Below are 18,269 nucleotides of genomic sequence, written 5' to 3'. Positions count from 1 at the left end.
CCCGAGAAAACCCACGAGCATGGTATTTGTCCACCACAAAGTCCACATTGCTTTAATAGTGTTTCTTATTAGGATATTGCATCAAATTTTTTTGTGAGATTATATGTAATTTATTACTTTGTGGGACTCTGGAGATATGCGTATTTATATTGAATTAGATTGTACTTCAATATATTTAATGTTGTTAATAAAATTATGGAACATGTGTAAATAATTGTTGTTTTACGTTATTTACTATTAATATTTTGTTTATGACTGCAACAAAGTGTGTGAATATCCGTAGTTGCTCTGTGTACCGGTCTTTCATTTTAATTTGGGAAAAATTCTACGGGTATCCCTGGTAAGCACCACAATTCAAAATTCAGGTTGAAACAAAACCAACAGGCCCGTATCCAGGGGGATCTAGGGGGCCGGGCCCCCTAAATTTTTGCTGGCCCTCTAAAAGTTTTACAGTATGCTTGAAAAAGAACTATAATATGGTGATGAACTATCATATGGTTGGATCGGGCTCCCCTTAACTTCAGCTGAGCTCCCCACCCTAAGTTTTTGCGCTGGCTACGGGCCTGAAAACCCATAGCATGATGCTATAATGCAACTTTTTTTGGTGAGGAATGGGCTATTCAGTGCGGGTTGAACTTTCATGATGATCTCTTGACTTGCCAAATGCATCGAGTTTATGCTACAGTTCGGGGCCAGAGTCAACGTTGGTAGAATCTCGTCCTTCATATCCTCGGAGTTGTATAAACTCCAAAAAAAAAAAAAAAAAAAAGCTTAAAACGTACAATGTAATTAACAACATTTACAAGTAAAGATAAGAAAATACACTGTTTACCTGATTGTTTTACCTCCTCCTCATCTGCTGCAATCGGTAATGTTGTGCCAAGCTTAAAGTAAAAACATAACATTATTTTTGCCAGTAGAATAGACAGGCATATTCATACGAGAAAAATATCTTCTTAAGTTTAAATGTTTTATGCACAATATTGTTTGCATTGATATTTAGCAATAATGAATTTAATATAGTTTTCCATTAGTTTTAATGTTTCTTTAAATTTTGAATGTTAGTCTTTCCTTCTAAGCTCAGAACAAACATCAAATATTAAACAATTATTGAGAAATAGACTAACCAACACGAACTTCAATAGAAAATAGAACCCGAATTTAATTTAATTTTCTTTTGCTTCATTTTTATCTACTACTACTACAACAAAAACAATTACTACTTTTATTTTTAATTGTCTTACATATTAAGATATTGCATCTCGTTGTTTGTGAGGTTGTTGTTATTATTATTATTATTATTATTATTATTATTATTATTATTATTATTATTATTATTATTATTATTATTATTATTATTATTATTATTATTTAATACTATATGGGACAAGGAGAAATGAAGTACTGCTACTAAAATTATTCGAATATTGAAATTGTAACGTTCGAATTCAAATATGAAACGAACATTACTTATATAATGTATTTAATGAAGAAATGCAATTATCGTCGAGCCATATGTTCTAAGACGTTTTGTAGGACAGAATTCACGCTTACACAGTTCCTCTAGGTTCCACATGGTCGCGCTTCCGTAGAACTGTAAAATCCAAATATCGATAGGCCGAAAAATTTCAACTAATGTTATGCCAAATTACAAAACCATACTGAAAATAAAGAACCAAACGGAAATATCGAACCATACCGACATACCGAACTATACCGAAAACCATAAGATCAAAAATACCGAACCGTACAGAAAATCGAAAAAATACTGGAAGTATGATCTGTCAGGAAAGTAAATGTACACCTATTTTTCGAGTCTGGCATTCCTGCGCTCCATCCGTGGAGAGTATGAGAATTAAATCAATCAAATGTCTACTGAGGGGCAAAAGGAAAAGCTTAATCTGAATAAGACAGTGCAGAGGGGCACAAGCTGTGAATACGAATAGTGCATAGTGTAAATAAAGGACGACACCGAAAGAGAAAGCCAGAAACAGCTGTTAAACTTACGAAAAAAGAGTAAAAATTGTCGAAGTGGGAACATAAAATACAAATACCACAAATACGCCGACAACTAAACGATTACCATGCTATGACCTTGGTGTAGTTGTTAAGGTACTGGCTTACAAAATTAAAGGACGCAAGTTCGAATCCTCGGCAAGGACAGTTTTTAAAATTTTTGTTAATAATACATACAACTCATGAGAGATGGTAAAAGAGGTCGTATTTAGTTTTTCGTAGCAATTATTATTGGTAATGTTTAGTACTGATAATACTTTTTGTCTTTACGTATTGCTTTTGTTCTTGTCTTCATTTCGAAAGAGAAGAATATCCGAACAAATGCCACCAAAATTCCTCATATTTTGAATATAAACGCCATTTGCAATTAGTAAAGAATAAAAATTGAACGTTCCGAAGTAGCTGCAAAAAGTAAAAGGAAAAACATGGAAGTCGACCATACTCATGGTTACTAAAAATACAATTTCTACGTTAGCAAGTAAGAGGCTTGTGTTTAGGTTAGGCTCGTCAATACGTTTTGCAAAGGGGCCAGGTTTAGCTCTGACGCACCACAGGTGCGGGAAGGGAGAAAAACACTTTTTCTCTCTCCCTCTGTGTGTCTATTTATCTATCTATTTGTATATATATAACGCTATTTGTGAATGCCATAACCACCCTAATTTTCAGCGGATTGAGACGAAACTTGGCACAAACATTAATTGTTGAAATATCTTGATGAGTTCGTTAACCAGAATAATCAGATGAAAATGTTCAAAATGGTGGCCCTTCAAACTCTTAAAAAGTTCCAAGGGAACCAAATTTCGCCCATAAATAGGTATTCAGAAAGTTTGAATAAATTTTCCTCTTTTACTGAAATATTTGTGTGCAGAAACTTATTGAAATATTGGCCCCGATTAATCGCCTAAAGAAGGTTCACGCCCTTTCGCTACGGTCAGGTTTTTTTTTTTTTTTTTTTTGCAGGAGGGGGTTATTTTCCTATCGGAACAAGATGATTGTTAGTGATGATATGAAGTTACACATTGAAAGTGAAGTAACTTGTGTAATGTGTTATTTGAAAGAATAATATAATAAATGTGCATTCCTCTAACACAGAGAACTGTAAATCATGTATTTTGAGTTCGGGAGCCTGAATGGCGAGGAGTGTTATTTGATTTGGTTTTTAGTAACACATTGCATTGCAAATAAAGGTAGGCAACATTAGTGGTAAGTAAAACAACAACAACAATAATAATAATAATAATAATAATAATAATAATAGGTGTTGTTTGTGGCAAGGCAATATCTTCCTCAGTTCTTCGTCAAACGTAATGATTGTAACGCCATATCTCCCTTCCAAACAAAATATTAGCAATTTATATCGAGAGAACGGGAAACTGTAGAGCGATGGGACCAACGTTGGACAGTATGCACTCATAGTACTCAGAAAAGTAAGCGATTTCAATGCAAAATGAACGAAGAGTCATTGTCATGGGTACTCATGGGGCCACGGCAGAGCCCTCTTTAGGCAAAATGTCGATAGCTTATATCGAGAAAACAGGAGGTGATAGTGGGATGGGACCAACGTTGGACACCGTGGACCCATAAGGCGCATCGAAAAAATTAGGGAGGCGGGCGCCAGCCAGCCTTACTTATTTCCAAATAATAATATAAAATTATATTGTCGAAATACACACACGAGTTAGCTACTAATATTTCATATTATTATTATTATTATTATTATTATTATTATTATTATTATTATTATTATTATTATTATTATTATTATTATTATTATTATTATTATTATCTACAGCGTCTTTTCATTACGTGAGCATGTTTGACATGAAACCAAAGAGAAAATCCATCCTGTAGCGAAAAGAAACAATACTTTCTCTCAAATGGATAAAATATCAAGGCGAGATTGATTCGAACTCGCATGGACGGCGCGAAAAGCCAGTGCTTTGTCCACTATTTTTTTAACTGACTCACTGAACGTGTTTCAGTAACTTACTTATTGCTAATTTTACTTGCTTCACTCGTTTAACTTGCTTTTTCTAATAACTTATAACGACAGGGACACGAACACAGAAACATCGAGAACAGTTAAAAATGATAGATGCTCTCCCGCCGAGAATCGAACCCGAGACTCCATATACCCAAGGCTCACGTGCTAGCCTCTAGACCAGCGGCGATGGCAACGCTCACTCTCTGTGTCGTTAGGGATTACGACCACTGTATTGCCAGCTATCACTTCTGTGGGTTGTATACTATGATCACATGTTTCTTCTTTGCTGGAAGAGTAAAACCTACATTATATGTAATACATGAGGTATTTAGACCTACATGCTCTTCATATAATGTAATAAAAGGGTCATGGTGTCGGATTTTAATACATGACGTATTGCAGGATACAACATGCTTTGCATTACTTGTTTGTTTGGAGACAGCTACTAGCTTAGTGTTCTGAAAGGTTGTGTATAAACTAGGGATAGCCCGTTCCGGAATTATTAGTTTTCGGACTCCCGAAAGTAAAGCCGGACAAATTCCGAAATTCGGAAAATTCCAATTTTGTAATAATTTCGGAATTCGGAAAAATCCGGAATTTAGAAATTTCTGATTTCGTTAACATTCCGGAATTCTGAAAATCCGGATTTTTTCGAAAGTCGGAGTTTCTCTCAATCCCGGAATTTTCTAAATTCCGGATTCTTTCCGAGTTCCGAAATTCTTCTGAATTCCGGAGTATAACTTAATTCCATAATTTTACGAAATCCGGAAAGTGAAAGTTCCGCTTCCGAAAAATGAATTTATTTTGGTTAATATGAATCGTGGCGGAAATAAGTCTTTGACCAGGTAATGGCGACTGCTTTGAAAGAAATGGGAAGTATGAGAATTCAATCTGTCATATTTGTAGTTTCGTGTGGAGAAAGAACGAACTTGTGAACCAGTGGTTTAAGAAAAACTCAAGTTATTAATGTAAACTTTGCCGACTTCATAAAAGAAATACGAAAGACATTTTGAATCGAAAAATATAACATACAAGTTTCCAAGCGGAGACAAAGAAACCTAACGTAACCAGACTAAAGACGGATCGTTACCGCGTAGCGATCGCGGTTCAGTGGTCAAGGTGCTTCTGCGAATGCACGTTGCAATTTTTTTTCTTACTTTAGAATTTTTGATGGCGATTGATCAGCGATAACATACGTTTTATTATATTCAGATATTTGAATACTCAGATGTTTCAATACTTGAACTATCAAATCTTCAGGAATAATAATAGTAATAATAATAATTATTATTATCTCGTAGAAGATTAAAAGCTAGAAGCTAAATTATCGCTCAGGTCATACCATTACAAGCAGAAACGTGACATTTGGAAAGAATATTTCGGTTTGGTTTAATGTTGCTCACGAGAAGAGGAGTTTCTCATCTCGTTTCTAAAACAAATAAAATAACATGAGAATTAACATTTTACATTCGAGACGGGTCAGGGCTAAATCAAAATTTTCGTCTCTCTTTGGAGATGAGAATCGAGACGAGACGAAAAGTATCGTAAACATTTCCCGTCTTGTCTCGATTCTCGAAATAGTGTATGTCCATTCTTTAAGTAACAATTGCTCTGTAGACTGAATCTCATAGGCTATTTCGTTACATTGTATTTCAGAGCTCATTGAATTATGCTCTTTGTAGGTATTTTTGTAGCAAAGCTTTTATATTTACCTCTGTATATTCTAAAAATTAGTTTATTATATGCCTTACTGTCGCGTGATATTCAGTTATATTTATTACAGTTATTTTCCTCAAAACATACTTTCTACATGAAACTTCAATGAAAGGTTCTAGTTTAAAATGTTGGTAGTTGCAGAGGTGTGTCTTGAAGGTACGGAACCCTTTCCCCGAAATTTCTACTTTTAAGTAAGTTTTGCCAAATTTCAGGGCAAGTTGAAACTTTTATTATTATTATTATTATTATTATTATTATTATTATACTATTGAACTGGCACGGCGAAATTACTGTATAATACGATATCATTTCTGTAATTTTACTCCATTGTATGTTATTTAGTTTATTAATGGGTACTAAATTGTCTCCAGATCAACGAATAAATTAACTACGGCATGCACTTTGCTGGAAATATCATTACAATAAGATTATTGGTTCGTTCCAAACATGTTCATGTAATGATATTTCCACCAAAGTGCATGCCGTAGTTAATTTATTCGTTGATCTGGAGACAATTTAGTGCCCATTAATAAATTAAATAACATACGGAATAAAATTACTGAAATGATATCGTATTATACAGTAATTTCGCCGTGCAAGTTCAATAGTATAATAATAATAATAATAATAATAATAATAATAATAATAATAATAATAATAATAATAATAATAATAATAAAACATTTTCATCGGTCGTGCGCGGAAAGTGAGAATTAAATCAATCACATGTCAAGTCAATGTAAGGAGAAAAACCTAAACTGAATAAGACATTGAAGCGGGTCACAAGCTGGGAATAAGAATAGTGCATGGTATTAATAAAGGACGACACCGACAGAGAAATCCAGAAACAATAGGTAAACGAAGAAAAAAAGAGTAGAAATTGATGAAGTGGAAACAAAATACAAATACGAATAGGGATGAGCAGGAGTCGAGTCAAAGGTATTTTTCTTGAGTTGAGTTCCAAGCCAAGGCGCTGTTTTCGAGGTCGAGTTTCGAGTTGAGTCGAGTTTTATAATGGCTCTCTCGCTTGTTCAGCTCGTTTTAACTCGTTTTGAAGCAATGGCCTGATTAGACTGGAAACCGAAAGCCATGAGAAATGTAGGCAGTAATGTGGGATACTTTTAGTGTTGCTCACGGCAAGGGTGCGTCTCCTCTCGTAATTTTAGTGCATCTCGTGGGGCAATTTTAGTGTATCTCGTCTCGTCTAGACAACGAGAAGACAAGAGTTTTTTTTATTATTATTACGAGACAGCCTCAAATGTCGTAATCACCAATATAAGTATATACTGTAGTTCTTAAAATTAAGGCTGAGACCTGCACGCTCGAATTCTTGAGCCCAAGCAGAAGACCAACTCGGGTAGTGATATCAACCGGCTCGGCTCGTATCAACTGAGCGAAGTTGTTGTATTACTATACATCTGCTTCCGCCCCTGTCAAATCTGGTCGATCTCGTTGACGCGACATATTTGCTTTTTTATACCCCTTTCTTCGGTTACTGAACAAAACAGTAACTATTCTGAAATATACTACTGCGCATGCCTCGTAGATAAATATTTCTGATGCCAATAGTTTCCGTTTTGTCCAAGGAATGTTCTTTTTCTTATTCCCAGCATGACCCTTTTATTACATTATATGAAGAGCATGTAGGTCTAAATACCTCATGTATTACATATAATGTAGGTTTTACTCTTCCAGCAAAGAAGAAACATGTGATCATAGTATACAACCCACAGAAGTGATAGCTGGCAATACAGTGGTCGTAATCCCTAACGACACAGGGAGAGAGTGGTGCCCTTCCCGCTGGTCTAGTCGCTAGCACGTGCGCCTTTGGTGTATGGAGTTCCGGGTTCGATTCCCGGCGGGAGAGCATCTATGGTTTTTTACTGTTCTCGATGTTTCTGTGTTCGTGTCCCTGTCGTTTTAAGTTATTAGAAAAAGCAAGTTAAACGAGTGAAGCAAGTAAAAATAGCAATAAGTAAGTTACTGAAACACGTTCAGTGAGTCAGTTAAAAAAAAAAGTGGACAAAGCACTGGCTTTTCGCGCCGTCCATGCGAGTTCGAATCAATCTCGGCTTGATTTTTTATCCATTTGAGAGAAAATATTGCTTCTTTACGCTACAGGTAGTCCACTCTTTTCGTATTTTTCGCTGTCGTTCACAGTTAAAGCAACTGACTATTATTCTTTCTACGAATGATGGATCTTCTCTTTGGCTTCATGTCAAACACGCACACGTAATGAAAAGACGCTGTCGATAATAATAATAATAATATGAAATATTAGTAGCTAACTCGTGTGTGTATTTCGACAACATAATTTTATATTATTATGTGGAAATAAGTAAGGCTGGCTGCCCCCCCCCTATTTTTTTCGATGCGCTTTATGGGTCCACGGTGTCCAAAGTTGATCCCATCCCACTATCACCTCTCGATATAAGTTATTGACACTTTGCCTAAAGAGGGCTCTGCCGTGGCCCCATGAGTACCCATGACAATGACTCTTCGTTCCTTTTGCATTGAAATCGCTTACTTTTCTGAGTACTATGAGTGCATACTGTCCAACGTTGCTCCCATCACTCTACAGTTTCTCGTTCTCTCGATATAAATTGCTAATATTTTGTTTGTAAGGGAGATATGGCGTTACAATCATTACGTTTGAAGAAGAATTGATTAAGATATTACCTTGCCACAAACAACACCTATTACTATTATTATTATTATTATTATTATTATTATTATTATTATTATTATTATTATTATTATTATTATTATTATTATTATTATTATTATTATTATTATTTTACTTACCATTAATGTTGCCTACTTTTATTTGCAATGCAATGTGTTACTAAAAAGCAAGTCAAATAACACTCCTCGCCATTCAGGCTCCCGAACTCGAAATACATGATTTACAGTTCTCTGTGTTAGAGGAATGCACATTTATTATATTATTCTTTCAAATAACACGTTTCACAAGTTACTTCACTTTCAATGTGTAATTTCATATCATCACTAACAATCATCTTGTTCCGATAGGAAAATAACCCCCTCCTGCAAAAAAAAAAAAAAAAAAAAAAACTGACCGTAGCGAAAGGGCGTGAACCTTCTTTAGGCGATTAATCGGGGCCAATATTTCAATAAGTTTCTGCACACAAATATTTCAGTAAAAGAGGAAAATTTATTCAAACTTTCTGAATACCTATTTATGGGCGAAATTTGGTTCCCTTGGAACTTTTTAAGAGTTTGAAGGGCCACCATTTTGAACATTTTCATCTGATTATTCTGGTTAACGAACTTATCAAGATATTTCAACAATTAATGTTTGTGCCAAGTTTCGTCTCAATCCGCTGAAAATTAGGGTGGTTATGGCATTCACAAATAGCGTTATATATATACAAATAGATAGATAAATAGACACACAGAGGGAGAGAGAAAAAGTGTTTTTCTCCCTTCTCGCACCTGTGGTGCGTCAGAGCTAAACCGGGCCCCTTTGCAAAACGTATTGACGAGCCTAGCCTAAACACAAGCCTCTTACTTGCTAACGTAGAAACGTGGTCGGGAGGTGTAAGGCATGTAGAAATTGTATTTTTAATAACCATGAGTATGGTCCACTTCCATGTTTTTCTTTTTACTTTTTGCAGCTACATCGGAACGTTCAATTTTTATTCTTCCCTAATTGCAAATGGCGTTTACATTCAAAATATGAGGAATTTTGGTGGAATTTGTTCGGATATTCTTCTCTTTGGAAATGAAGAAAAGAATAAAAGCAATACGCAAAGACAAAAAGTTTTATCAGTACTAAACATTACCAATAATAATTGCTACGAAAAACTAAATACGACCTCTTTTACCATCTCTCATGAGTTGTATGTATTATTAACAAAAATTTTTAAAAATGTCCTTGCCCAGGATTCGAACTTGCGCCCTTTGTATTTGTAAGCCAGCACCTTAACAACTACACCAAGGTCATGGCATGGTGATCGTTTAGTTGTCGGCGTATTTGTTGTATTTGTATTTTATGTTCCCACTTCGACAATTTTTACTCTTTTTTTGTAAGTTTAACAGCTGTTTCTGGCTTTCTCTTTCGGTGTCGTCCTTTATTTACACTATGCACTATTCGTATTCACAGCTTGTGCCCCTCTGCACTGTCTTATTCAGATTAAGCTTTTCTTTTTGCCCTTCAGTAAACATTTGATTGATTTAATTCTCATACTCTCCGCGGATGGAGCGCAGGAATGCCAGACTCGAAAAATAGGTGTACATTTACTTTCCTGACAGATCATACGTTTGTGTGTATTATCAAATGCAGGTGTAAGTATGCATGAGCTTGCTACATGTCGTAAGCGTGGGTGGACCACCGATGGGCAACTAACGACATCTCGCCAAAGATTGGCGGCCCCGCAGCTTCAATGCGCGGTGACTCCACTTCCATTTTGAAAATTATACCACCAGCGACCCACTAGTGCCAGAGACGCGACGAAACGCCAATGAACAACAAAACAACTCCTCCCCCCCAAAAAATATGTTAAATCGTCTATATGCGTAATTTATTTACATTAAGGTGAGTCTAAAAATCAATTTTAAACGTTTTTAAAAATCACCCCAAGATGGGCGCGAACTACCGAATTTTCTATTATTAGGCACGTGCGGTTCCGACTTGGCCACTGAGGCGATGAAGAAAACGTTGCATGTAAAGGGATAAATACTTGAGACCTTTTTAATTTTGCTAATCAGTGTGCTACTGTAACCGTGCATATTCGACGATAACCGTTTGCGATCAGATAAAATTCGCTCGCCATCCAATTTTATAACAAAATAACGCGCGTCTATTTACTTTATCTCATGATTCTCCCATATTCACATTCAAATGATCGGTGACAGTTGCCATTTAAATTCATATAATTATACGCACTCATTTCAAGATTGCTCACGCCGTGTGGTCTTTGTGGTGGACAAGCACTGTGTTCGTGGGTTTTCTCGGGGTTCTCCTGTTTCCTCCCACTTTCTTCATTCCACCATATCACCCATCTCTCATTATTACCGTCTCCTTCAGCCTCACCGGGTGATAATTTCAATACCCCGACTATAGATATCTCTTTCGACCCGACGAAACCCTGCCGCCAGTGGCACACTAGCGGCAATCCTTCGACGCGTCGCTATATCGATGATCGACATTTACTGGCAAGTGGGCCACTAGGTGTTGGCAACGTTTGCGGCATGGGGTATAGGTTACTACCAGGTATGATGTTTTATTTCTCGGTAACTACTGGCCGGATCTGTACTAAACTTGCTGGGAAAGTAGCTCATCGTCCATGAAAAAAGAAAAAAACTATACACTAGATCGTTTGCTTATATCCGACCATATTCGATTCGGTGCTGTTACCTGGTGTATCATACTGAAACTATGGGTCTGTTGGCAGAAGCGGTGTTGTGTGTGACCTTCTAAGTGCGTGAGTGTTATCAAATGTCGTCGAAAAACAACCAGTATGGGCAGATTAGGTAATGGTCCTTTTCCATGCTAAGTTTTCGTACGTACGCAAGTTCCAAGTACCTGGCAAATTCCAAATGGAAGAAAGTTGTCACAGTGGATTATCCATATGTCCATCTCACTGCTGGTGCTCTCATTCCGGCAATCATATACCGTGACATTGACGGTAAAAGACACAACAACTTTATTGGTGAGTGTAGGGACAGTTTTTCTCGTGGCATCATGGTTGTTGCGGGATTCAGATATGAGGATAAGTTGATGATACACAAGATAGACAAAAACGTGAATGTGAATGCTAGATACTTCCGAGGGTCTATTTCAACACCTATCTATTGGAAATAGATCCCATAATTGTATGGAATGAGCGCGAATCAGGTGATGTTCCATATAGACAAGACTTCGACTAATACCATCAGAACATTGCTACGGTTTTATCAGGTGATGGAAAAGGAATTGAGGATTTGTGTTATTCTTTTTGAATACATTCCTGTGGAAAGCTCAGATGCCAGCCCAATAGATTGTTGCGCCTTTGGACTGTTGAAATATCTTCAGAGTCACCGACCGCGCACCCTGGTAACCTGGTGAATATCATTCAACTCTGGGCCCTGGTTGCTCTCTTTGATTTTTCTTATAGCGTATTCCAGGACAAAGTTGAATAATAATGGAGACAATGCATCTCCTTGTTTCAGGCCATTCTCCACATAAAAGCTCATGGAAAAAAATCCTATCCGGACTTTACTTTGGGATTCATTCATTTACATCATAATAATAATAATAATAATAATAATAATAATAATAATAATAATAATAATAATAATAATAATAATAATAATAATAAAGGAATAACAGAAATACAATCCCAATTACGAAAACAATTCCTTCCAATAAAGAAAAATAGTTGCCATGACGGGATTTCGAACCCAGATCGCTGCATATAGTACCCTGCTTTCACACCTTTTATTTTTTTAAAATTCGTTCCAATGTATTAGTGTTATTGATGGTGATTGTTATTGGTAAGAGAAGGGCGATTTCTACATCAAATATGATTGTTCGCCAGGGGCACCTCATGTCCTTTCGATGTATTCCAAACACGACAGGGACACGAACACAGAAATATCGAGGACAGTTAAAATTCCGACCTTGCTTTTCAGAGGGATTCGGACACCTAGTAGATTGCGGCTCATGATCCGAAGCCGAAATCCCGAGGCTTTTTTTAATTTTTATTATTTTTGTGGGCTACTCGGCTATTGCCAGCGGCTACACTTCACCAAATTCATCATACGAATATAAAATAAACTAGTAGTTACGGAAGACAAAAATATAACTTTCTATTTCCACACGAGTTGATACAATTAAAAGAGTGCTAAACTAATGTCTGCCGTGTTTCCTTCTTTGGAAATCAGAAGTTAAGGTGATGAAATGTAATATAAATCGAGACCATCGTTGAAAACGATGACGTAGCGTCAACTTGAAGAACGTTTTGTGATATTTTTCTCATTGACGGAGATCTATATAACTTGTTTTTGAGTTAAAGAAAATCTCGAGTAAGTGATTGTGACGTTCACATAAAGAACGTCTCTTTATACGAGCATTAGGATCGTGTGTATAGTCTTACATGCAACGATTATAACTGGCTAATAGTGTGGATGGATGGCGAAAGTGAAGCGGTAGGTATGTGGTTAGCATATTGAACTTCTATTCTGTGAACCCTCGCTCAAGTCCCCGATAGGTCCATTTTTTTTCAAATGTTTCAATTTCAATTTCAATACATACTCGGACGGGAGGGTCCCACAAGTTGTCACTAAAATCTGATTGCCCCATAGTACATCTGATAGAGAATCATCAGAAATGAACATTAGCAAAATTTAAGGTGCTATGGACCAGAAAGATAGGCGCTAGGAGGCTTCAAAATTTGAATATCCAAAATATTGTATTATAGAATTTCGTACGTTTAAAGTAAATATCTTGAAAACCGTTAAAGCATTCAAAACAAAAATTGCACAATATAATGAGAACAAAATGCCCTATCGAAAACCATAAGCAATGTTGCCATAGGTGAAGCAGTGTTGCCAACTCAGCATAAAATATTTTATTTGAAATAGCACCATATACAAATGTGCACAGATTTAAAATGCACTTTTAACACTAAACATAACAGTGAAGTGTAGTGGTGCAGTGTTGCACGTTATTGCACCTACGTCTGCTGAAAATGTACAATGGAGAAGTTTGATATGTGGCAACAGATGGTAATAAAGTAGTATGAATTTAGTTTAAATGCATAAGACAGATAGTATAACATAACAAAATGTCAGCAGTGTCACAAAATATTGATGCATTTGAAAAACGAAATTGAGTGATACCATTTTTATGTTCTATGTCAGCTTCGAATCTATATAGGAATGTAAACTGGGATCCGAATCACTATGAAAGAGAAAGATTACAATGAAATGTAAGGTGAAAAGTACACTTTGATGCTAGCAGTCTACTGGTCTACGCTTAGTTGCATGCATGGAGAGCATACCCGCGACCGTTCGGTCTATTTGATGGACGGGTACCGCTCAAATGTATCGCACCCCGCCCGTAGTTCCTCAATACGCTATTGAATGCTCGTGCACATGCTGCACCGTCAGAATTTGTCCCCTAATTCTGACTCGCCTAAACGATGTAACCCCCATTCTCTGAGGGAGTGGGATACGCCCACTGCACGGCCGGACCGAAGTCCTGAGTGCCTACCAGTTGACCTACTGGTTGAGGCAGACTGCTAGCGAATCAGTCCTACTATGCTCTGCAGGCATGACGCCCGAGCGTTATAAGGCGAGCTCACCTCCCGCCCGTGTTCACCGTTACCCAGATTCCTGGGATTGGATCCCACAAGCTACCGAATCCCACGGTATGACCACAGCCCGACAGAGTCCAACCAAATCCGGGGCCCCAGGCAATGCCCGAGGGGGCTTGTTCAATGCCGGCCCTGCCTGCCTCGTTCAACTGGCAACCGCCTTGTCGTGTAGAGGTACCACGCACACGTCGAGATACTCCCGTATCTCATCCCGGACCAAATGGTACGTGTTAAGTCACCATTTGAGTTTGGTGCCAGCCCATACCCACAGAATTTCCTCCCTTTAGCAGTATCAAAACCGTTACCCAGATTCCTGGGATTGGGCCCTCCCCACCTCCGTTTGGTCTCCCCGCAGGCAAGAATCCGACACCCCCCCGGTAGGGTCGTGCAAGCAATACTGGACTTCCTCTAATTACGGTAGAGGTACACCGTACATTACCAGAACCAATGACTGATGTAGACCGTTTGCTGAAAGGCAGACATTGTCATTTGGGAGCCGTGTCTGCCCTGGTAGGCCCGCTCAAACAATACGGGGCTACCTATCTTTTACGTGTTTAGGTACCACGTACACGTTTTAGCTAAGCTACTTGTCCGAATCCCATTGGTACGTGTAACCCACCATTAGAAGGGACACCCACACCCTTCCTTCCTTAGGGCCGTTCGAACAATACGGAACCACCTCTAATTACGGTAAAAGTACACCGTATATTACCAGACCCAATGGCTGATGTAGACTGTCTACCTTTAAAGACAATGGCCATTTAAGAGCGGCGGCTCCTCTAGTAGGGCCGTGTATTGCTCACTTCCTCAGCGCTCCTGAGGTACGAGTATGAGTTAGGATACTAAGTATCCCATCTCGGACCCAAGAGAACGCATTACACTCTCCTTGAGGGCAGTACCTACATCATCCTCCCGGTAGGGCGCAGGATCCGCCGACACTCTTGGACACATCAGCTACCCACTCTTTTTTAGTGTGTTAGGGTACCACGCAGCCTTCTCTCCCAGACCCAAGGTACGGCCTAGTTGTCCATTTCAGGGGATACCTGCATAGACACCTGGATCAGCGCTAGTAACTGCTGTTAGTGTACAGAAAAGTTTCGTGTAAGTTGGGTTGCATCTGTCCAGGCGTTTTACAAAGTGCAAATTATCTGGACCCCAAGGAATGGAATTAGAACACTTAGGAGGGAGATACTTTTGCTGGTGACTGTACATTTAAAAGAATAATATCACACCAGCGACCCTTAAGAGTAATAAAAGAAAGTCTATTAGTAATAAATTCAACGCGCTTAGTTGCTGATACTCTTCGTTTGTGAACGAAAAACCCTGTTCCTAATTGGTGAATTTTATTTCCTTCCCCGTAAAAGAACATAAAATTTCCGGAATTCACAGATCCATTTTCTTCCAACCTAACTTAATGAACTCCTACTAGGTCCATCCTGTATTCCTCTAACTCACTCGTTACGGATTTTAACGCGCCTGCCCTATAAAGACTTCTAATATTCCATGTTCGAAATCTCATGTCCATTTTCTTTTGCTAGGGACGTGCAAAGTTATCAGTTCCGGTCCAAAACTCAAAACTCTTGTCTGAAGGGGATTTGGCCTATAATTTTTTCGTCTTACGAAGTCTTTTGGTGATTGACACATGGAAAGGAACAAGACGGCGAGAGAAATTTTCTTGTACCTTACATGACATAAAGTTTGGCCCTTTTTCAAACCTTCGGGGTCTTACTGTAACCAAAAGCACCCGGTTTGACGCGCAAGACTTTTTCTTACGTTCCCGCCGACCTGCACCAGATATAGGGGTGAAACAATTTGTACCTCATGACGTGATTTTTTCATGTGCTAGCTCCCTGTCCAATACTAACTCCAAAGGATAGATAGTTTTTTTTGTTCCCTTCGTGTAACGTTTCCTTTTTCTCGGTAGTGGTAAACACAACACTCGAAACATTCTGCTCGATCGCCTGAAGGCAAGACAACACAGAGCAGCAAGCAAGCAAGGGCTACCTCTCTTAGAACGATTGGGTGCTGCCAAGTTTCAAGCTACGTCTTATCAGCAACATGCAAAGTTGAGTAACAGTAGCGAGACAGGTGCAATTATTCCGGTGCAATTACCGGGATATAAAATCATATGATAGCACAATAATATTTTACGTTTCACTTCTAGACAGTACTTTCTGTGAATCGAAGCAAAATAGAAAAATTTATTATTAACAATAGTCAGGGCCGGCTTTAAGCCGCTTGGACCGATTGCTCCTAACCGGGCCCTGCGCCTAAGGGTGCCCCGTGCTATTGCCGTCTACTCTACCCTCCAGTCTAACCTACTCTCTAGTAACGTTTTAACAACGTATTGGGCCGCAGAGTAAACAAGTGTGTTGTGGTACCTATGACTAAATTTTGTTCCTAGTACATGTACTTAATACATGGCATTTTGCTCGCGGGGCCCCGGCCAAGTGGTCATGGTACCATTAAGACGGCACTGCTACTTTCGGTTTTCAAGTACACAACATACGTATTGCAATACATGTACATCCGTGGACTCCACAAGGGAGGGTATGGCCTCTCCCTAACAAGTAAATGAATAGTTTGTATTAAGTTACCGGGCATAAGCAAACATTTTCTGAATTAAATGCTATAGTAGTTTCTTTATTTTTTTTACGCTTACAACTTTTGTTGTAAAAATAGATATTACGTCCAGGGAGTATTCTGCAGTGTTTCTACAAGAAAAAATGTTTCTCTGCCACTTTGGTTGTAAACCCTTAATTACGGAGAGAGCTAATTAAAAAGTAATTACTGGAATCAGTCATCCTCCTTGCCCTTTTATTATCCCTATCTCCGTAATTAAGCGTTTTCGATCAAAGTTGCTGATTTTTTCTAGCATTGAAGTTCTTAACACACATGCGAAGTTAGAGCTCCTTCGTGGTTAAGCGGTTAGCGTATGCGCCTTTGGCGTGGGAGACCCGGATTCCATTCCCGTTGGGAGCTCACGTGGTTCGGATTCCACGTTACTCAGTAGTCCATGTCTCATATAGCCTCGCTGCTTAACAGGACGTTAAACTCAAAATCAACTCACTCAACATAAGCGAAGTTTTGAGGTTTTTCCTGGAACATCCTGTATATGAATACGTTATTGCATATATGAATACGTTTACACATACATTTGTAAATTATGTGTTTGAATGTTTAGTATCACACACATGTATTTCTTTAATTAAAACTTAGAATTTATCTTATTAACAACTTTTTACTTTAAATCTCAAATTACATTTACTCCTGTCAGCCAAGGGCGCACATTAGGGGGGCAACGTGGGGCGCTCGCCCGCTAGAAGAAATCGTACTTCAGAATATCGAAAACTTAATTGAATTTTTAAAATAGTTACAACAAAATTTGAAACTATATCTGAAATGTCCATATACGTGCCCCCCCCCCTTGGAAACTACAACATGGGCGCCCTTGCTCTCAGCAGTTAATCATCATAATTATCATAGCAGAAAATCTGAGGGTGATATCGGTGCGAAAAAACGGATTGCATTTTCGTTTTCAGGATATGTGAGTTAGTAACGATTGTGTTGTTTTATCTCTGCATATTTTTGAAACTTGAAATTTGTAGATACTGTAGTCTATGTGTTGTCAGTGCTTTAAAGCTTATTACTGAAACTATATGTAAAAATATATAAGTAAATAAATATATAAATAAATAAATTGAATCCGGGGCTGCTATTACTTACGTTATAGAGAGTTTTAAATTTAGGTTTCGCCCTACATTTCTTGCTTCCTCGCTAACCTTACTAATCAACAAAAATAATTGAAAGAGGGAGCTAATGTAAGTTATGTGCAGAACGATACTGAAGTACACCCGTCGCGTCGACAGATTTACATTTGTTTGTGTCACAAAATTAAAAAAAAAAAGTGTCACTCGTGTGCGTTTTCGTGTTATAAACACATTTGATTGTACTCATGCCCAGTGAAAGGAATAACTCAAATCCTAGGACAACAGTTTAACTGACGTGAAACCTAATGCATAAATTGTCATTGAACCCAGCAGCGTTGCCAGGTTTCGGAGGGGGTTCGGGAGTCCTCCAGGAAATTTTTTTTGGCAGTGTGTGGATTCGAAACGCAATTTTCGGCTTTATTGTAATGACTTAAATCTTTCGGGGGTCCGGGGGTTCTCCCCTAGAAACTTTTAGCAATATTTAGACTGGAAACGGAATTTAAGGCTTTATTTTAACAGCTT

At 38.0% G+C, this 18,269-nt stretch overlaps 1 protein-coding gene across 1 annotated transcript in view; it reads right to left on the bottom strand.

Annotated features, from left to right (window-relative positions):
* Window positions 1-18,269, bottom strand: part of LOC145691595 (uncharacterized) — a 72,477-nt gene that overhangs the window by 8,356 nt on the left and 45,852 nt on the right. The window contains exon 2 of the mRNA XM_081766998.1: window positions 833-884. Coding sequence (XP_081623124.1) covers window positions 833-884 — 52 coding nt within the window. The remainder of the gene's footprint in view (window positions 1-832; window positions 885-18,269) is intronic.

Source organism: Thermobia domestica, chromosome 8 (assembly GCF_964235325.1).
Source record: "Thermobia domestica chromosome 8, izTheDome1.hap1.1, whole genome shotgun sequence".
Taxonomy (NCBI): Eukaryota; Metazoa; Arthropoda; class Insecta; order Zygentoma; family Lepismatidae; genus Thermobia; species Thermobia domestica.
This window is presented reverse-complemented; position numbering and strand designations above follow the sequence as displayed.